The 22155-nt window shown below is 38.3% G+C and overlaps 2 protein-coding genes across 7 annotated transcripts in view; both read left to right on the top strand.

The window, feature by feature from the left end:
• Window positions 1–1002: 1002 nt before the first annotated feature.
• On the top strand, window positions 1003–18687 carry LOC139958749 (actin, non-muscle 6.2-like). Of its 3 annotated transcripts, none has more exons than XM_071956069.1 (5): window positions 1003–1161; window positions 3822–4007; window positions 4605–4844; window positions 5130–5376; window positions 15551–18687. In XM_071956069.1, exons 2-5 carry the CDS (start codon window positions 3885–3887, stop codon window positions 16066–16068), a joined length of 1128 nt encoding a protein of 375 aa, XP_071812170.1. In that variant the 5' UTR covers window positions 1003–1161; window positions 3822–3884; the 3' UTR covers window positions 16069–18687. The 3 variants fall into 3 exon arrangements, with proteins under 3 accessions (XP_071812170.1, XP_071812169.1, XP_071812171.1); XM_071956068.1 differs by lacking the exon at window positions 15551–18687 and adding an exon at window positions 7921–9316; XM_071956070.1 differs by lacking the exons at window positions 1003–1161; window positions 3822–4007; window positions 4605–4844; window positions 5130–5376 and adding exons at window positions 9041–10026; window positions 13245–13396; window positions 14504–14743; window positions 15118–15364.
• A 1832-nt stretch (window positions 18688–20519) lies between these two features.
• LOC139958745 (RNA-binding motif, single-stranded-interacting protein 1-like) overlaps window positions 20520–22155 on the top strand; it is a 263437-nt gene continuing 261801 nt past the window's right edge. For 3 of the 4 annotated variants that reach the window (XM_071956058.1, XM_071956057.1, XM_071956055.1), the window contains exons 1-2: window positions 20520–20803; window positions 21430–21674. In XM_071956058.1, coding sequence (XP_071812159.1) covers window positions 21462–21674 — 213 coding nt within the window. In that variant the 5' untranslated portion in view covers window positions 20520–20803; window positions 21430–21461. The remainder of the gene's footprint in view (window positions 20804–21429; window positions 21675–22155) is intronic. The other variant, XM_071956056.1, reaches the window with a different exon arrangement.

Here is a 22155-nt window from a genome sequence, read left to right as displayed (position 1 = left end):
AACCTTCCCTGCTAAGATTACCTACCTTGCTCCCTATCTAATAATAAAGTTAGCTCTACAACACATATGACGTATATGCTACCTTTCTATTAAACTATAACGTACGACGTAAATAATTAACGTTAATAATCATGTTTGTATCCTTCTAATGATAATGTTTGAAACGTTCAATGCTTCTATACGGGCTCCTACACGTGGCTCTTGGTGGCTTGTCGGCAATGTATGCATCTGGTCGTGTCAGTGGAATCGCTGTGGCTTCTGGTGACGGTCTCCCATGTGGTGCCCGTCTACGAGGGCCATTCCCAGTACCCAGCGTCGTTTGTCTTCATCATGAGGCTGATGGCGGAGGGAGCTACATGTTCACAACATCAGGTTAGACCTTGCATTGTATTAGAATCGTAGAATAAACAGCAACAAAAAAAGGTGTAAAGTCCACCTCATTGTAACTGAATCGATGATCAAGATATTTGATAGATTAATAACGATACTCCAGTTTTATCAGCAATCAATAATGTTTGTCATCGGTGAACATGACTAATCGACGAGTAAGTGTCTCGATGACTTAAAAATATTAACCATTTTTAAACCATTTCTTTACGTAGCCTTAGCATTTCTTTACGGTATATGTATTTTATATGTGTCAAGAAGCCCGTCACGTGATTGGATACATATATATATATATATATATATATATATATATATATATATATATATATATATATATATATAGCGAGCTACTGCGTGAACGACCACTAGTTGGGAAATGACTCTGACATTACATACACGCTGTTCACATACACGATGAGGCCATCCAATACTTAACTGAGAATAAACACTCAGCACTATTTTTTTCTTAATAGCCATGTATAGACATACCTCTTTTAAGCAAACACCTAATCTAGTCTACAAATAAAAACGAGATTGTGTGTCCCTGCAGCATGAATATTCACATATTTTCACTGATAGCATTCTTTATTTGCAGACAAGACACGTCTAACCTTATTTGGGCACGTTGTAAGTTCAGTAAAGCTCTGTCTATACCAAGTCCACTCTGAAGCTGGAAATCTTGATTAAATATCTATAGTTCGTGTGTATAATTATTACTTTATTCGCCAAGCGCCTACCTCCAAGAAGACTACTACTCCGTGAAAATCTAAACCGGTAAGTTTGTCAAAGACGTTATCATTATAATTTGTGAGTCCGTTCGTTTTTTTCTTTATACATTTATATTTCGGTTCAAGCCAGTCTTAATAATTATCATTAAATATTCAATATGAAGCATAACTATTAATTAACAATCCGGATTACCATGAATAGTTTTATTCTTTTATTTGTCATAATAATCTTAGTTAACTCTATATGTGACTTCTTTGGGATATGTTTTTTTTTCTTCTTTTTTTGTTGTATAACATGTAAACAATATTATATTGTCAACAATATTTTATATATGATCAACATAGGCGTATGTAGGACGGGACGCGTTTTTTTTGCCAGGACGAACGTGGGTTTCAGGTTTTTCAGGAATTTACAAATTCGTTTGAAATCAGAGTTAGGGTTTAAAAAGTGGGTTAAGGATACAGTTTCTAGGAAATTGCAGGATTGTCGTTCATAATCTGGGGTCAAAACTAGGAAAAAGATTCAGAACATGTTTTTTGAAAAAGCGTCACATGTTTGGAATCCAGGGATTTGATTGGCCGATGCCCACGTTCGTCCTGGGAAAAAAAAATACGCGGACGGGACCGGGTTGGGGTCTGGGGGCACTGGAGAACATTGAAGCGCAATTCTCCTACGTCTTCCAAGTTCCAGAAGAATAAGTGAAGTACGTCCATTGGAGGATGCACATTTAAACTTGTTTTGAATTACATGATAACACCAGACAATTTTATATTGCAAAATATCGGTTGGTTGATCAGTGCATCATCATTAGAAGGGTGAGGCAACGGTGTGTGTGTGTTTTTTCTTCTAATACTGAACATCATCATAAATGGTCCTACACCAAGATTTGGCCACAACGATCTGTTTTTTATACAAGCTTTAAATTTTAACAGCGTCACATAAATGTTAGGGTCAACTTTCAATCAATGTGTTTCCAAAAACACAAAAATTTGTTTAAAAATTTTAAATTTCAAGATATGCGCCATTAAACTTGAAATTAAATACCAATTAATACAAACTCAATGATATATACCGAAATATCCATTTACCTTTATGTTTAATCCATTAATTTACTGATTAAGTCATTCTACAGAAGTAATGAGTTATAATGATCATCGGTCATGTTCCTATTCTCATGGTATAGGTATACTCTTTAAGAAATATCACCCAAGATAGAGCCTGGGCACATAATAGGGCGAGTGCAGAATTAGGCTCCGTGTATATCGGAAAGACGTAACACGTTGTGCCCAACTTAGCTGCGTGGCTTTGCCAAATCTATTAGGTATAATTTTATGATCGTCTGTTCAATAGTTTTCTTATCGGGGCAATCTCTGTGGCCCACGCATAATGATAATAAAATAACGTTAGGGTGTTTCATATATCCTAAGTTACACACTCAAGTACTCTTGGAATTTTCTTAAAGCAAATATCCATTAACTTATCTCAGTACTCGAAAAGTGTGATAAACAAAGTCCTTTATCTTTATGTGATGACATTTTCTTCACCTTATGTAAACTGATAAAGATTAGAAAGCCATATTATAAATATTCATATCTATATTCATATTCATATCTATGAATATTCATATCAATCCTTGCTTTGTCATTGCATTTCTGGTGTTATTTGTAGAGTAGGTTCATTGCTCTTACACATATCAAAAGGACAATGAATAGCTAAAGACTTAAATAGCTGACGTCAGTTTTGGTTTGTCCAATCAGCGATAAGGATATCGTATCCAAGAACCACACCCTATGACACCGACTTTGGAAAGAATCTACGTTTGTTTCAGCTTGCATTCTTAAAATGGGAAGATTGGGGAGCGGCAAATTGATACATAATATACACAGCAACAATTGTTGTATTGATGTAAAGTTGATTGTTCCTCCCATTTCTGAGATGTATTACACAACATTGTTAACTGTAATGTATTGTTCTCGGTGGCATCGGTGGCATTGGCATCGGTGTGATTAGCAGACTATTGAACTAGCAGGTGTACAATCAATGAGTTGAAAGTTTCTTGTTACGTTAAAAACACAGTAGAACATGACTGTTTGTCATTGACGTCAGTATCGTGTATTATTACAAATTTCTGACGTCACATGTAATGATAACATATGACCCATAAAGCGTGAGGGTTTTAAGAGACCTCCCTGTTGTAATACACGCTGTAACTTTACTTAGATTAGAGAAGAGTTTAAATTTAGTTCCTGAATGAAGTGTTTTCCCTTGCGATGCTAACTATGAAAATTTCATTCCATTGTATAATGTGTTACGGTATGATGCAACTGTAATTCCAACTATTGCTAAAATAGACTTATCATGCCAAACCGTTGTCGTATAGCGGTATGATACAAAGATAACAGTCACGGTGCCGTTCACTGTGACAACATCGGTGACGACGACGTTGACGACATCGGTGACGGTGTCGACGACGATGACGTACTTTGTAAGGGTGTCGACGACATCATATAGTTACATTAACGGAAACAATGGCGATTATTGTGACGAATGACGGTCGTGGTCAAGGTTACGACTACGATGACGATGACGCGGACTCTTGCGATAGCAATGACGGCGATCGCCAACACCATCATATATAGCTTATCGATTGTTTACGTTGCTTAGGTTACTTTATTTCTATTTGTTTATAACTCTCAACTATTTAGGTCCACGTCAACCTCTTTGCTTCGATTAGACAAACAAACCAAGCCAACACTAACTAATCAAACATGGATGACGAAGTACAGGCCCTGGTTATTGATAATGGATCCGGTATGTGCAAGGCCGGTTTCGCTGGCGATGATGCCCCTCGTGCTGTGTTCCCATCAATCGTAGGAAGACCAAGACATCAGGTAAGAACCATGTGATTTTATATAGAAGGCTTGCACAAAAAGCCCCGGGAAGATAGGAAAGATGTATAATAAGAGTTAACATCTTACAAGTCTTAATTAATTACAGATTAAGAATCTAAATATTTCGAGTTCTATTGAAAATTGGTACTTGATTTATGTCTCTGATACGAGACGAAAATAGAGAGGGCGGTATTTAAGTAGTAGAGATAGTTTGTAACAGGCAGGTCACAGTCTGAAAAGTGCGAAATAGATTACAGTGTAAAACGATAGAGATGATCTCGAGTCTACAGAGGTTAGTTCGCACGTATATAGATATAGATAAAACTGATTATAGAATTGATACTACCCCTCCTACCCCCTCCTACCCTCCTCTCTGTCCAACAATGTATTTGATTTCTCGATTTTCGAAGGGCATGGGAACCAGCGGGAAATACAACAGTTAGAGAACTCGTCGGCAGGAACCAATGAAATCCTTTTTAGGAGCCTCTCGATTTCCTAAGATTTGTATACAAGTCAATTACAGTGCTCAACAACACTATAGTCTGTCGTTGTTTGATCAACCAACCTTGACCGTGAGTTCTTTTGTTTTCCAAACAGGGTGTGATGGTCGGTATGGGGCAGAAAGACAGCTACGTCGGAGATGAAGCACAGAGCAAACGTGGTATCCTCTCTCTGAAATATCCAATCGAACACGGTATCGTCACAAACTGGGATGATATGGAGAAGATCTGGCATCACACGTTCTACAATGAACTCCGAGTAGCTCCAGAGGAACACCCAGTACTCTGCACAGAAGCCCCAATGAACCCCAAAGCCAACAGAGAAAAGATGACACAGGTAATTCAAATATTTGTTTAGTCTCACTCAAATATTCTTGTTTGTTTTCAATTCACGTTCATATTAACAAAAACATCTACGTGTAAAACAGAATGAAAACGCGAGAAACTTGTTTGTTTATCAATACGTTGTACAGACGTACGGGTATCTTTTATATACAATTCCCACTGAAACACCATTTACAGTCTTTTGTTGGTATGTTAGTATGTTACTAGCCTCACATTTCATGTATGACATAAGTTTTCAATGTAAATATATATATATATGTCCTTTCTTCTTCTATAGATCATGTTTGAGACATTCAATTCCCCGGCCTTCTATGTCGCTATTCAAGCCGTGCTGTCCCTGTATGCATCTGGTCGTACCACTGGTATAGTCATGGACTCTGGTGACGGTGTCTCTCACACGGTACCCATCTATGAGGGCTACGCCCTCCCTCACGCCATCCTTCGTCTTGATCTTGCCGGTCGTGACCTCACAGATTACCTCATGAAGATCCTGACTGAAAGAGGCTACACATTCACAACAACAGGTGAGATCTTATACAGTTTTCATGAATAGGTCAAATACTATGAAAAAATCCACGGCACGCCAAATATTCATTACATAGTGAAATGCACACACTCTCAACAAAGCAGCATTTTACCAGAACTAGGTCTACGCATGTGTTTTTGAATGGTAAACTGCAGTCTTATTTCCAAAAAGTAAGAATTCAATTTCGGGGAGTGTCCAGGATGATGACGCTGTACGGAGGAGTGAAAGGTTACTCTCATCAAAGAGTGAATTCATGTAAATTTAACTTTACAACTGTAAAAAGGTTTGTCACTCTTATAGAACTAATTTGATCATAATTATATAAATTCATAAATATAATTTTGTCATTTTTATCATAACTTAATCTAAGGAGAAGACTGAAATCACTTTTTTGAAAGAGTTATCATTGTAGACACTCGCAGCGAGTCAATTCTATACTATTTGGAAATAAGACTGCAGATTACCATGCAAAAACACCGCGTAGACCCAATTCTGGTGAAGGGCTGCTTACACAATTTCGTAACTGGGGACGTAATGATCAGTGTATAAGAAGGGTTTTGTCTTGTTCCATTCTGCATTTCGGAGAATGTATAATGGCATGAAATTCTGAACACAAATGGAAGAGTTTCCGCTTGTATACAAGCTATGAACTGCAGCAAATGACTTTTTTTTTTGACTTTAAGACTTTATTTCAATCTCTCGCAATAAAGTATGCAATTATGACAATAGACGTGGGTAAATGTACAAACGAACAAGAGATTGAGGAGTGCCAACAAGAAGCTCTGCAGAGCTTGTTTACGTTGACACCCCTTTACAAATAAAATATAGAATGAAAGCTTAAGTATACAGAGAAAACAGAACAAAGATGGCAAAGAAAGGAAATACAAAATCAATGATAGTTTGATATAAGATACTCTTTAAGACGTTTTTTGAAGGTGTTCAAACTTTTACAACCAGTAATAGTAGTAGGGAGGGAATTCCAAAGTTTTACGCCGACATAACGAATACCAAGTTGTGCAGACCTAAGTCTAAAGTAAGGAACAGTCAATTGATTTGGCGCACGGTTGGGATAAGGATCGTTACGTAACTGAAAATAGTTGCGAAAAGTCGACGGAGCATTATCATGTAACCAATTGAAAATAAAAATACCAACATAGTAACGATTTATATCATAGATACTAAGAGCGTTAAGAGTAGTAAACAGGGGTGCTGTATGCTGGAGGTAATCCGCATTACAAATATAACGAATAGCTCTCTTTTGAAGTAAGTAAAGGGGTTGAATTCTAGAGGCATGGGTACTACCCCAAATAACATTACAATATGTAAGATAGGGAAGTATGAGTGTATTATACAAAGTGACCAGTGTGCTTCTGGGAATGATTTGGCGAAGTCTATTAAGAATTCCAGCGCCTTTAGACACTTTCATGCAAATATTCTGAATATGATTATTCCAAGAAAGATGATTATCTATATAAACCCCAAGAAATTTAGTAGTCTTAGACAGCATAACATCAACACCGCAAAGTCTGATACTATTAATGTTAGGATTTAAGTGCTTTGAAGGTGTACTAAACACAATAGAGGTAGTTTTCTTAACATTTAGTGACAATTTATTTGCACAAAACCAATCATGAATATATGTAAACTCATTCTGTATAGTATCCAATAGAAAATTTATGTCATTACTGGAAAAGAACAGGTTAGTATCATCAGCATAAGAGATTATATGAAATGTGTTGCTGGCTCTATAGAGGTCATTAACATAAATTATAAACAACAATGGACCAAGTATGGACCCTTGAGGAACACCACACTTAATTGGCTTAGAATCAGAATTTATATTATTAATAACAACAAACTGGTGACGATCAGCAAGATAGCTTTTGAACCACTGAAGTACAGTTCCCCGGATTCCATAATGACTAATTTTTTCAAGTAAAATGTTATGGTCAAGGGTATCAAACGCCTTCGACAGATCCAGAAATATACCAGAAGCATACTGATTATTTTCGAAAGCTTCCATAACTTTACAAGTAAAATGTAAAATAGCATGTGTAGTTGAGCGGCCAGGAAGGAAACCAAATTGATAGTTATACAGTAAATTATGCTTAGCAATAAAGTTATATAACCGTGAGAACATTATTTTTTCGATTACCTTGGAGAAACATGGGAGAACTGAAATGGGTCTATAATTATTCACGGATTCCTTTTCACCGGCCTTAAAGACAGGAACAACTCGAGCTATTTTTAAAGATGTGGGAACAACACCAAGCTCAAAAGAGAGATTACAAAGATATGTGAGTGGAATACATAATGAATGGGCAACATGCTTTACAATAATAGCAGAAACACCATCAAAACCAGCAGCGGATGGCTTGAGTGATAGAAGTACTCAAATATTTCACCGACGACTGTAAAATTAGTACTTAAAGTCTTACATGTCCTTCATGAATTATGAGCTAATAGGAATGTTAGTAGAAACAATATTTATATTCAGTTTGTGTTTAACATGTCTTTTGTTTTGCATTTGTACCTATCCCAGCTGAACGTGAAATTGTCCGTGATATCAAGGAAAAACTCGCATATGTAGCTCTTGACTTCGAGCAAGAGATGCAAACCGCTGCATCAAGCTCATCTCTGGAGAAAAGTTATGAACTACCTGATGGTCAGGTCATCACCATTGGCAACGAACGCTTCCGGTGCCCCGAGTCTATGATGCAGCCATCTTTCCTTGGTATGGAAACAGCAGGAATCCACGAGACCACATACAACAGTATCATGAAATGCGACGTGGACATTCGTAAAGATTTGTACGCTAACATTGTCCTCTCCGGAGGTACTACTATGTTCCCTGGTATCGCTGACCGCATGCAGAAGGAAATCTCCGCTCTCGCACCACCGTCCATGAAGATCAAGGTCATTGCTCCACCAGAGAGGAAATACTCTGTCTGGATTGGTGGATCCATCCTAGCATCTCTCTCCACCTTCCAACAGATGTGGATCAGCAAGGAAGAATATGATGAATCTGGTCCAAGCATAGTCCACAGGAAATGCTTTTAATCTGACGTATAGTTATACTGTACTGTGTACTGTGTACATGGACATACATATACAGGGCCATGCACCTCTTGATCAGTTGCATATGTATGCGTACTTTCACGGCCTGCATCGAACACTAAGATAATACATGATACGTCTATATCACAAAGAGTACAGCATTCCCATCTCTCAAGAAAGTTTGAGATAATTCATGCAATTTCATACAAAGTTTTGCAAATCCATGCAATCACCAAACTTTAATTAACAAAATAATTGCAGCGATATATTTCTATAGATATGACGAAAAATGACGATATAGTTCTACTGCAGTACTTTATCAAGCCTAGATCACTTTAAGAACTAGGTTCAAGCCATGGGTCACAATCAGAATTTAGTTCGGATATCGAACGTTTTCCAAATAAAAGCAATATACATATATATATATATATTTATATATATAGGAATAACGGAAAAACTGTTAAACAACTATGCTGCATTTAGAGAAAGGCTGGATCTCGAGTGAGATACAATAATTGAATTAGGTAAATGATTGGAAGTAAAACAGCCAATGTTTGGTTTTTGCAGAGCTTTCGAGCAAAACTAGCTCTTCTTCAGTGCATGATCACCGAAAGTGACCAATATATATATATTTATATATATATATATATATATATATATATATATATATATATATATATATATATAAACCGGAAAATGTGTGTGTAAAATATGTACCTGAAATAATCGAGGACATGTACAGAAAATTCTCCCTTTTGTTTTATAGTTTTTTTGTTCATATTTAAAAGTGAATCTTTAGATATTCAAGTGTACAATAGCCTTCTTTAATAAGTGATTTATAGACATCGATAATAAATTAGTTTTTATTGGATTACAATTTATCAGGCTTCGTTTATTTCCTCCAAATGTTTTTCGTTATATCTTCTATATATTCCATTTAATTCCTGATTGTTGGCGCGCTTTAAAGAACTGCCTGCACTTGGGATTCCTTTCTTTGCTTTGGTCGAGATAAATAATAAATAAAAGATGTTTTTACAACCATATCGACTGTTACTAGAAAAAAAGAAAGAACATGATTAAACTATTAAAATGCCATACCTCCCCCTACCTCCCCTTTCCCTCTCCTCTGCTTTCATATCCCGTCCCTCGGGAGAGGCTCCCCTCTCCCTACTTCCCTCTCCCTCCCTTACCCCCATCCTCTCTGTCTATCTCTCAGACCTCATCCACTCGTTGCCACTCTTCCCAAGTAATATTTGTCACATGACTGAATAAACCAATAGCATTCCTATATTCAGTGAAAATTAAAATGAAAAAAAAAAGTAAAAGAAATATCGTTTCAGTATCGATTTTCTTAGGTTTATTTGAAAGGCGTTAAAAATGAATATTCATTTCTCGCTCATATCCAATCCATAAATCAATACATTTTTCTTTTTTTTTACCATATATGGTTAAACCCCTGCACCTGCTTTCTGTGATCACCACACAATGAGTAATTTTTAATGATAAACGTATACATAGCAGGTGCGACATCGACATATAGGTTTATTTACTAACCGTTCTTTCGTCGTATCGGATTTGTTTCACAGGACTGGTTCGTATACCACCGTTATTTATTTACTAATATAATTATTTATTTATTTATTTACTTTGTATTGTCTAAATATATTCCGTATGTATTGTACTTAGGCCTATGTTACCTCATGCATTCAATTAAAGCTTTTTGTGGTATATGCATACTATGTCAGCATAACTTCCGACATTCACAAAACACTCAACACAACACATCATAGCATACATCGGTATTTGCCTTAATTTGACAATTCTAAGTATTAAAGCTCAGAGAAACCTAGTTACATTCGAAACATAATTATCAATATGCGGCCTTTATAGGCAAGTAACACTGTCACATCGGATGCAACGCGGTGTCCAGTCTATACGTACTTTGCGTTCAAAAAAAAAAAAAAATTGGGCGTAGTCCATTTTGTCGTTAAGGCTGTTTATGAAGCGAATGGACAGTTCATTGCACTTATACAGTAACATAATAATAATAATTAAAATAGTATTAATAATTTCAAATTTTTATATAGCGCCTTTCCCAAAGGCTCGAAGCGCTTTACAATATTACCCCGGTTAACGATAACCTGCCTGACATAGAGACAATCCCTCCACATGGCAGCAGCTAAACCGCGCCCAGCTGACAGTTTTAACTGTTGGGTTGATATGGGTCTCTGTACCACACATTATGCGAGCTCCCCTCCCCCCCCCCCTTACCGTGTTCTGTCAGTTTTTACTCAGTCTGTACCATTCCCTTCTTTGCAGTTGCAACACTAGACCTATGTAGGAGTATAGGAACAAACAAAACTAGTCTCTATAAAAAGAAGCGGTGTGGATATGCTATAAACTATATGTACGTTGTTCAAGAGATCACACTGTATATATTTAACTATCCACGCTTCTCCGCATACGTTTAACGTTGTCTGACAAAGTTGGTAGAGCCTTTGAACGCATACGTCTCGCCCTTCGAACTTAGTTGTGACCTATAACTTCCAAGTTGTCAGTTTACCTCGAATATTAACAGATTCCCGTTTTAGTAATCATATCGTGAAGAGTGCTTTGTTTTCTTTCTCACGGCTCAGCTCAGGATGAAAATTGTGGGTTTCAACCCAGAGCCGGGCTAAGCCGGCGACTCATATTTGTGTTATAACAATTATAAGAGCGGAGAGTTGCAAGAGAATTGGCAGTGTACTTCTTTACTTTCATCAGGGGTAGAGGCGTAGTAATAGGCAATTCATGCGGTTCGTTGAACCAGGGCTCCCAACGTCCAGGAGATCCGCAAGCCTTGGTGCCGACATTTTTGGGACAACAAATCATAACTGCCTATCATATTTTGAATAAGAATTTTAATGAGTACCAACATACCTTAGTTTGTTTTATTTCACTAAAATCGTTTTTTCTTCTGGTTGAAAAATTAACTGCCCAGTTCGAATACCAGATTTATTATGATACCTTTCCTTGTTACGTAAAGTTCCTTGCGTGAAGTTTCCTTGTTGCGTTGCGTAAAGTTCAGCTTAGATGAAGTTGAGGGTAAAGGGACCCAGTGTGTATTCTTGAAGCTGGGCCCCATAAACCCTAGCTACCCTGGTGATCAGGAGAGTATAGTTATTTTGCTTCTGTCTCCCCCCCCCCCCCCCCCCTTCTTTATTTTTCTATCAGGACTGATTTTTCGTGGGAAATAGTTTGAGAATTGTGTAGGGTACCCATCCCTTTTTCCAACTAAGGGCAGGATACCATAGTAGGTAGAGCGCACATATCAGCCCATAGGTCACTGACAGCCCAAAGGTCACCGACCAAAGGTCACTAGACTCCCGTTCTAGCTATATATATGTCCTGCTCTTTTCAGAAGGAAAACTATCCTATATGCTTAAACTGTGTTAATGATAATTTGAATATGGTGCGGTTTCAATATATTCGCAAACGTGTAATGGTTTTAGTCATATTCCACAACTTTCGTACGTTATATATACAGACTCTGTTCACATCAAACCAAACTAAATCAATTCAACTATACAACGCCTGACAACGCTGGAACAGCTGAGCTCTCTATCGATCTGAAGAATTAATCATCATACAGAACAAGAAACAAATATACTGTGAATGTTCACACTTTACACCGGCGAACCTCGTCGTGTGGCAATTCCAACACTTTGTTTTACCTATACCCAAAGAAGGGTATAAATAAAGAGTGTGGTCATGGCAATGATGTTACTGGCTACTGACCTGTGAGCTGTAACGTAGCCGCCGCATTTGCAAGTATTCGTTGCACGTATAAATACTACCACAAAAACAATCTTTGCAAAAGAACAGTGGCGTAGGAAGGTACTTTTGAGTGGGGGTGGGGCTGAAGACTGATGGCCGGCCTGGGGAGGGGTCTAAGGGGAGGGGGTGTCCCCCTCCCCTTTGGAATTTTTTGCATTTCCAGGTAGCCTCAGATGCAATTTGGTGCAATATAGCACACTTCAACACCCACTCCATTTTGTAAACTTAATTTTGTATTTTCACCAGGCCTTAGATGCAATTTGGTGCTCCAAATGAGATTTTTTTCTCATTTGGAAATGAAAAAGGGGTTTTCTGACTTGCGAAGCGGGGGGGGGGGGCGGAATGATACTTCCGCCCCTCCACATTTTTCACTGGGGGGGCTGGCGCCCCCCAGCCCCCCGGTTCCTACGCCCTTGCAAAAGAAGATGTGTTTCTTTGTGTTTCTATGTGTTTCTTTAAACGCGATTGATTATTTCTTTCTTTATAAAGTTATTAACATAGTGTACAGTGATGCAGTCTGTGTGGTAAAGTGTGGGGGATGGATATTTTGTTTTCGGTCGTTGGAACGAAATTACAAACTACTTCCCACAATGGTGGGTAGAAGTCAGGGAGAAGGGTGTACGACTGACCAGATGCGACTGACCACGACTGACCACCCCGCGTGTATATATTAAAAAGGTGTTTTTGTCGAGTTTGGATTTTCTTAATTACCCTGTCAGAGTAATACTTCCATGGTTATAGTTTTGACTATCAAAGGTCAGTGACGTAGCCAATTGGGGTTGAAGGGGGGGGGGGTTGTGGCAGGTTCCTCCAAATATTTTTCTGCTCCCTCTCCCTCTTCCTACCCCTACCCCATCTAGAAATGCATTGGGGCCCCTGAGATAAAGGTGCTTGGCTATCACCCCTGCTCAAGGTTTCATTTCATTTTAAGATGTGATTTTTGTTTTATATGCATTTCTTGACATTAGTTCTTTCCTCTTTTTTTTTGGGTAGATAATCGAGACATCGCAGTATAAGCCACAATGGACGAGGATATTCAAGCTTTAGTTATTGACAATGGATCCGGTATGTGTAAGGCCGGTTTCGCTGGCGATGATGCCCCTCGTGCGGTATTCCCATCAATCGTAGGAAGGCCAAGGCACCAGGTTCATAACGATATATACTCTTTTTTTTAAAAGGGTTGAAACCATACACACGATAATGCATTACGTTATCCCTGCATGAATGGAGAAAACACGATGAAAGAGATACAGTGGTTTTAGTTAGTCGTTTACAACGGTAACCGTATGATCAAAGACATTTTACCTTTGGTTTGATCGGACGTTGATGGTGATGGAGAAAATGGGGGCGGTATGTGTGTGTGTGTGGGGGGGGGGAGGGGTGGCTCAGCGCGTGAGTATTATGAACATACTGCAGGTAAACAGTATATCAGTGTAGGCATGCATCTATACATACTACGCTAGATCTTTACGTGTATATAACTTCTATGAAATTTGGACTTCTTCGATCTTGGAAGAGTTTTTTGGTATTCGTGACGTAAAAGTAACGGACCTTCTAAGAGTATTTACGATCCAAACCGTGACGCCACATATACATTAAACTAATACTATATGCAAATTTATGTCGTGTTCATAAATTTGCATAAAAGTTATACTGTACAGTGCAACTCACCAGATCAGTGAGGAAACGCTTATTCAGTGGACCATGAAAGGGGGCTTTACAATATGATCGTGTATCATTAGTCATTCAACTGCACTTCATATTTAATATCACCACTTTTTCATCCATCCCCGGCCCCTTGCGACCCCTCCCCTTGTAAGATACGAGAAGATGGAATAATCTAGTGTCCATATAACATCTGAGAGGAAGATCTAGTATAAATTTTTCTCCTCCCAGACTTTAATATAATATTCGATGTAAACGTTTGTCGTGTTTACCGACGTTATCAAGAATAGATCGACACAGTGACGTTAAAGCAGTTTTTTTTTAATGAAAACTATATTTAAATTTTCCAACATTTCTTTTCTATCGTATGTGACCAATATTAAATATCAATAATAAGAGAAAGGGATTAGAAAAGAATGCCATGATAAATCTGTAGTAGGGTGTCTTAGTGTGGTGAATTGAAATCTAATTTTGAGTTGGTTTGGTAAAGTCACCGACCAATCGCCCCAAAGAGGAGCTGCTTTTTAAATGTTACCACCTACTTTAATATTTAATACTGATGACATGCATGGTTTTTTTTAATTCAGGGTGTGATGGTAGGCATGGGACAAAAAGACAGTTACGTTGGAGATGAAGCACAGAGCAAACGTGGTATCCTCTCTCTGAAATATCCAATCGAACACGGTATCGTCACAAACTGGGATGATATGGAGAAGATCTGGCATCACACCTTCTACAATGAACTGAGAATTGCTCCGGAAGAGCACCCTATCCTCTGCACGGAAGCTCCCCTCAACCCCAAAGCCAACAGAGAAAAGATGACCCAGGTAAAAAAAAGTATGCCCTTGCAAAACAAAAGGTGTTAGAATTGGTTTCAAATTTTGTATAAATAAGATCAAGTAACATTATCTCTTTACGAGATTTTAATGCTTACATTAAAGTCTATTGAAATAGAATGTTTAATGTAAAATCACAAATCTATATCATGCATGCTCCAAAAGGTAACTTCTACTCACTGGGTGCAAGTAATCCGTTCTTTCTTTGCTTTCGGTTTTTTTCGTTATGCTTAACATTCAATTTTCGAGACGTTTTGAATGGAATACTGCTCAGAGTCATATGTAACAAATAAGCATTTCCGATACAAAATAAAATGTATGATGTACTTTGATTTTTTTTAAATATTTTCCTTCTTCTTCTAAAGATCATGTTTGAGACATTCAATTCCCCGGCCTTCTATGTCGCTATTCAAGCCGTGCTGTCCCTGTATGCATCTGGTCGTACCACTGGTATAGTCATGGACTCTGGTGACGGTGTCTCTCACACGGTACCCATCTATGAGGGGTACGCCCTCCCTCACGCCATCCTTCGTCTTGATCTTGCCGGTCGTGACCTCACAGATTACCTCATGAAGATCCTGACTGAAAGAGGCTACACATTCACCACAACAGGTGAGATCTCACAGTTTATATGAATAGGTCAAATACTATGAAATATTCCACGGCACGCCAAATATTCAGTTCATAGTGAAATGCACAACACTGTCGACAAAGCAGCCACTGTAATATATATAATATATATATAAATATATATTATGAACTTATTCATTTAGTTTCTTTCATTAAATTTCTTTACAGCTGAACGTGAAATCGTTCGGGATATCAAAGAAAAGCTTGCATACGTTGCTCTTGACTTTGAGCAAGAAATGGCAACTGCTGCCTCCAGCTCTTCTCTCGAAAAGAGTTACGAGCTTCCAGACGGTCAGGTCATCACCATTGGCAACGAACGCTTCCGGTGCCCCGAGGCTATGATGCAGCCATCTTTCCTTGGTATGGAATCAGCAGGAATCCACGAGACCACATACAACAGTATCATGAAATGTGACGTGGACATTCGTAAAGATTTGTACGCTAACACTGTCCTCTCCGGCGGTACTACTATGTTCCCTGGTATCGCTGACCGTATGCAGAAGGAAATCTCCGGCCTTGCTCCTCCTACCATGAAGATCAAGGTCATTGCTCCACCAGAGAGGAAATACTCTGTTTGGATTGGTGGATCCATCCTAGCATCTCTCTCCACCTTCCAACAGATGTGGATCAGCAAGGAAGAATATGATGAATCTGGCCCTGGTATCGTCCACAGGAAATGTTTTTAAAGAAATTGTACTTAGTACACTTCATTTATACATTTAACTTTGACGGGGATTTTTTTTAAAGCATCATTTAAAGCATCAGTTTTGAATATTCATCACAATATCTCTGGTTTTGACTTTTGATACATCGATTTCATTTGATACTTAGTACTGAATATTCTGTAAAATATCGAAGAATGTACTATTGTGACTGCACCATGTTCAATGTGCATCTTAAGATGTTTGTTTTGTCAGGGAGGGCGGGGGAGGGGGAGGGGGAGTTGTAACTGACATGGAGCGCCACCCTTCAGGGATGGGTCTGAGTATAAAAGGTACGCGCAATATGCGGCCTTCCGGCAAGTTTCCGGCGCCTCGCCAGAACACTCCCAAAATTTATGTTATTGATTAATAAAGAAAAACATCCGAAGACCAGTGAGTGGGCGGTTTTAGATATTTGAGTAGGGATGCTGGTTACTAAGAAAACATTTTACGCGGTCCTTTAGTGAACGACCATTTAGTCCTCCAAACCACGAAAAGTAGGGAATGAAATACAAGTGGGGTCTCCCGCCCGTTTGCCACCCATCCCCCTCCCCCATAGACACTAATGGGTTACACCAAGTGGCGCATTAGACTACCGTTTCGAAAGGGTTACACAGTCATGTTACCCGAAAGCGCCGATTTTCTGTTGGTCGCGGAAGGAGCTATAAGTTTGTCCGAGGCGCCAAGTTCGTCGCTTGTTTTATGACCTCAGCGCCACCGGTTTGGTCACTCAGCCCGTAGAAATGTCTGCCCTTATCCACCTCTGGTTGCACCCCAGTGACGTAGCCAGGATTTTGAAAGGGGGGGAGCACTTTTTTGCGATTGATATGGATTTTCAAAGATGTAAGCATGACTATCTGAGTGGAGCGCCACCATCGGTTGGCGCGGAGCGTACAAGAAAATTTTTTGGTTTTACAAACCCCCTAGATGGCCGGAAACAGCCCTTCTCGAGTGTACAAAAGAGTTAAAATAGTACGTAATTCATACTACATAATGGATTTAAAATTAGCAAGGTACATGTACAGAGTAGTCTTACTGTACATTTCAACTTCTGATACTTGTAGATACAAAGATAGGCCAGAAATGTCTTTGATACAACTATAGCCAGTAATTGTCTTTCATGCAACTGTAGCTAGTAAATGTTTAAGTTAGCCTAATAAGAGAAGGCGAGAGCTATCCGACGATTGCCATCTGATGCAAATTTCTCAACTGTTTTCTCAACTGAAATATTATCTGCGTAAACGGGTTCTTAACTAGATGGTAAAAAACTGACAAGATCGGATCCTAGTCTTTTTCGGCGGGTAGAGTGTTGAATGAAACGGCACGCGATAGAAATGACAGCCTAGATGACAGAAGAATAGGTCACCTAATTCAGCCATAATCTCGCTACGTTCATTTCAATAGTTTTTCCTGTCTAGAATCATAAACTCGTCCAGCAAGCCTATGGATTTGAAATATGGGTGTTTTTAAAAAAAAGATAACTTGGCCAAAAAAGTGTATAGGCCCGGACCTACAGTGCTACATACTGGCTACGCCCCTGATCATATGATATCATATTATCAGCAGATTTTGTTTCCTGTTGAATTCTTTTACATGTTCTTTTACATAATATATCAGAAAGACAAACATAGCGCTCTTTACAATTTTTTCAGTAGGATGATTCTTGTTTATTGTCCAATGTCTGGACTTCAATACATTTGACGAACTTAACTGATAGACAATATAAAATATCAGATTTTGTAATATAGCCAGATATGCAGTGGCCTAAACACAAATATCGTTAGCAGTGTAATAATTATTTATTATTATTACTTTCATCGATGTCGGTGTGTTGTGCATACGGTTCGTGACATTCCATAGAGTGCGGTTAGGTAGATTTTAGTACGCAGTGGCCAACTGTAGGCTTGTAACAGGCTATATGCTATAGGCTAAATTAAGCTAATTGCATCTGCCAAACTAAGTAAGTAGTTGAATCAGTAGGCGTGAATGTAACTACGATTATAATCGAGTTAACAGAGCTGACGAGTATTCAAGATCAAAAGAGCACTGACAAAATACCATGCTAAGAAAAAAAAAAATCGACACTGAAAGGGGGGGAGCAGTCGCTCCCCCTGCTCCCCCCCCTGGCTACGTCCCTGTTGCACCCTACAACATGAGTCACTTATACCAAGATACCATTATAGGACTACGGTTTGAAGTTATCAATGCCGTGCTCAAAGGAAGAGAGACACTCTTAAAATTTTAACAAAAACTCAATTGGTGATTTGGTGAAACAAGAAAAGATTTTTTTAACGCGCATGCAGGAAGATATAACGTGCCTATAAGTTTATTATATTATACACTTTTCTGTTCATAAAATACATAAATGAATCAAAAAAAGTCATATTTCATTTTATTTTAGTTATGATGTGTCTACTTACACGGAACGATATCCCAGTTAGATGACTGGTAGTAAATAACAAAGACTAAATTATGTTACAATGCCATTTAACGAAAAAAGCTGAAATAACCATATGAACTCTTATGTCCTCTGGTCGCAGAAAACATTTCTGATTTGACATCCTGATTTCGTTAATAAATGATTTACACACAAAGGAAGAAAAACCCTGGTTATTCGTGTTTTGTTGTTTTTATGTCTTTTAAGCATTCAACCATCTCGAAAACTTGAAAACAAAATGGCAACCAAAGTATATATATATATATATATATATATATATATATATATATATATATATATATATATATATATATATATATATATATATATATATATATATATATATAATTAATGTCCATACAGAAGGTTAACAAACGCTGCCATGTACGCTCTCAGACGACATTGAGCCAAAAGATAAGATAGTAGAGGACGCTATCCCACAATACGGACCAGAGCCGTCTCTATATACGGCTCTGATGTGTCGTTCCGAAATCGCTGCTTGGTAGGTTTAGTGAAGGGTTTAGCTGAGTGTGTAGATTCACTGAAGTGAGTTCTAGAACTCTATTGTTATGTGTGGAAGTTACATGTCACTTGAAAATCTTGTGTTATTTTACTTGAAATGATGTCATATAAAACATGGCAAGGATTCACTAAGCCTTTTGGCTTTAATTATTATTAAGTGACCTAAGATATATAGAACCTGAAAACGAATACCAAAACCAGTGTCATTGTGATAATCCTGACTCCGGCCCAACCCCAGACCCTCATATCAGGATGGTGACAAATTAGCGAATATGACGAACGGTTATGCCTTGTGCAAAGTATAAAATTCCTTGAATAGAGAACATATACTTCATGATATTAGCCAAAAAGAATAGAAACGTAAAAAAAAAAAATCATTTATAAGGTCGGTTCTAGAACGAAGTCTATATCTAGTAGGCCCTATACACTACCTTATACAATACTAAACGTAGAACTTGGGTTACAGTATTACTATACTATCAGAAAATTTTCCCGACTCACGCTGCATTGTTTGGAGAAAAAAACAAATAGGTCACCAGTTGTGATCTTTTAATTATCCCGTTTCCTTTCTTCTTCCTATCTAGTACAAGAACCTTGAAAATAATAACAAGCCGTGAAGCCCTAATTCACACGCTTCGGTACATACAGTGTAAGACTTGTATCAAGGCTTACGACAACTACTGGTTTCTATATTCACAAAGCAGTAAAAGCTTCAATCACTTCCACTGTAAACTCTCTTAACACAGCTCAGCATAACATTGAGGATTCAACATTTATGGCTGGTTTTGCCTACATCTCGGGAGTCAAGGAGTTTTCTCAGTTTGCCACGATACAAACTGTTACCTAATTTATCGGATTAACAGATAATACGCGACTTTGTATGAACAATTTTACCGGTTTACCAGTTCTCAACAATTAAAATAAATATGTAGGCCTATATCAACATGTGATATCAACATGTATATCAGAAAAGATCGATAACTCGTAGCCGAAGCGACAAAATCCTTTGAGTGTTAGGATAAGCCCGGTTTGAAATTTAAAATCGTGTAAGATTAATGGTCACCCACGATCAAATTTCAACAAACATTGCATTGCCAATCCGAACGTACTGACCCTCTCTGAAACAGTCAATTGTCTATATTAACACTCTTGGATATTTATGAAATCATCAAGAAAAGTACTTTTGAAAACTTTTTTGCAATTTTCAGCCTGCTTGAAAATATTTAGTTATTTACTTTTGCGGGTATATCTCGAATTTTAGAATGTCTGACTTGAACGAATAACATGTGAATTATCGTTTACTGGGTAAGAACCATAACAACTTCCTGGTAAGAATAAAAATCAGTTAGACAATTTTTTTAATCTTTAAACAGTTTTCACTATTCTGAAATTGCTCCATCTAATACTCATGAGTCGATTGGAGGTTATCTTATCACGAAGCTACCGCCCATGCAACTGACCTGGAAATCCAGATCAGCTGGTATAGTCTGTTCATGGACCGTAGAAATTCATGTACGCAAGAGCTTTGCCCAATGGGTCCTAACTTTGAACATTTTATTTGGCTGGATACAAACATGACCACCTAATTATTCACTACCAGGCGTAAAAAGAAATAATCTAACCGAACAAAAATGAAACGAAGCCGGTAAATTTTTGCTGCGTGTTGTGGTATTTTGAAGAGCTACTGCTGGAAACTGCGTTTACACTACACTGCCTGTTCTGTCAATACGCATATGTTGAAATTACGGTGAATTTTAAATGGTAAGGCTCCAAGAATTCGTTGGCATACACTCAAACCTAACCTAGGCTTGTGAAAAGTGCACCAAATTGTTAACTTACTTTCATGATTGCAGTTGTCTTTCAGTCTGTGTTTTGTATGAGTTAATTCCTTACTTGTTAGCATAATTTTTTTCAGTACGTAATAACTTCAATGAGCAGACGCGGATCGTTGCCAAGTTGAACATTTGCCATGAAATCCAATGACAACACAGTTTACTGTATGTTATTGCAACACAATTGAGTGTAGGCTAGTTGTTAGCATGCTGGAAATATATGACACTGTATGTTGAATGTTCAGATGTTCTCAACAAATGATAATATATGCTATACTGAACTAATTATTTCAGGAAATAACCAGCGTAGCAGGGTAGTTTCGTTTTTTATGTTGCGGTTATCAGAAATGCTTACTTGCAGAATACCCTGCAAGTCTTGAATCTCACAGATCATAACCGGAAGTTGATATACCAGGGTATATATTGTAAACAATGTACTGCCGTTCTTAGAAAGCTGGAAGTGTGTGTGTTGCAGGGTATTCTGCAATTGCTCCATCAGAAAATCTGTAAAAGCTTTATTGATATCATTCAACCAATCTTAAATTTCTCCTCCAGAAGAACTTGACCCACACTCATTTCTTGAGAACATGTCTGGACAATACGCAGGGTCACGCTACATGATGCAACAGCACCCTTCCCTTTCCCCGAGGATTCATGGACTAGTGGAAGGAAACCATAGATACGAGGGAAATTGTATGAGCCCAGACACAGGGCCGGGTGGGCAGTACCTCGTTGGTACCATCCCTCGACCGTTACCACCTGGAATGCTGCCTGTGCAAGTGCCACCAGAACATTCTGAAGTAAGTGGTCACTGCTATACCCTTTTGCATGTAAATATCCTTGTGGTGGCTCCTAGGGTGCAGTAGAACCCAGTGTGGTGAAGGGAGGGGAAAGGAGTGTGGTGAAGGGAAGGATTGAAGGGAAAAGGAGAGAAATTGGAAAGGGGTAGGTGCAGGGATACATACATTCACCATTTTTCATGGGGGATGTAGAGTGATTTCGAGACAGACTAGCATTTTTCAAACCAACCATGTATGACTAACCAAGCATGGTTTCGAAAAATACACCAACAAAAGTGGCAATTGTTTTTATAACACAACTGACAACTGACAGGGGTGCGACAAAGTCCCCATACAAGCTTCAGCAATTCTAGAATTAAAAAAACATGTTAAAAAAAGAAAGACTATGGAATGTATCCCAAGCTCTAGTTGGGGGGGGGGTGGGTCCAATGGGCAAGCCCCAAAGTTTCTAGAGTTTCTGTTTTTTTCTCTTTCAGTGAGA

Source organism: Apostichopus japonicus, chromosome 18 (assembly GCF_037975245.1).
Source record: "Apostichopus japonicus isolate 1M-3 chromosome 18, ASM3797524v1, whole genome shotgun sequence".
Lineage (NCBI taxonomy): Eukaryota > Metazoa > Echinodermata > Holothuroidea > Aspidochirotida > Stichopodidae > Apostichopus > Apostichopus japonicus.
Note: the sequence above shows the minus strand (reverse complement) of the source record. Positions and strands in the feature narration are given on the sequence as shown.

Excerpts from the sequence above, each read along its gene's own strand:
- LOC139958749 (XM_071956069.1), top strand. The coding sequence starts at position 3,885 with ATGGATGACGAAGTACAGGCCCTGGTTATTGATAATGGATCCGGTATG. Across the intron at positions 4,008-4,604 it reads TAGGAAGACCAAGACATCAG|GGTGTGATGGTCGGTATGGG; the intron begins GTAAGAACCATG and ends TTTTCCAAACAG. Across the intron at positions 5,377-15,550 it reads CTACACATTCACAACAACAG|CTGAACGTGAAATCGTTCGG; the intron begins GTGAGATCTTAT and ends ATTTCTTTACAG.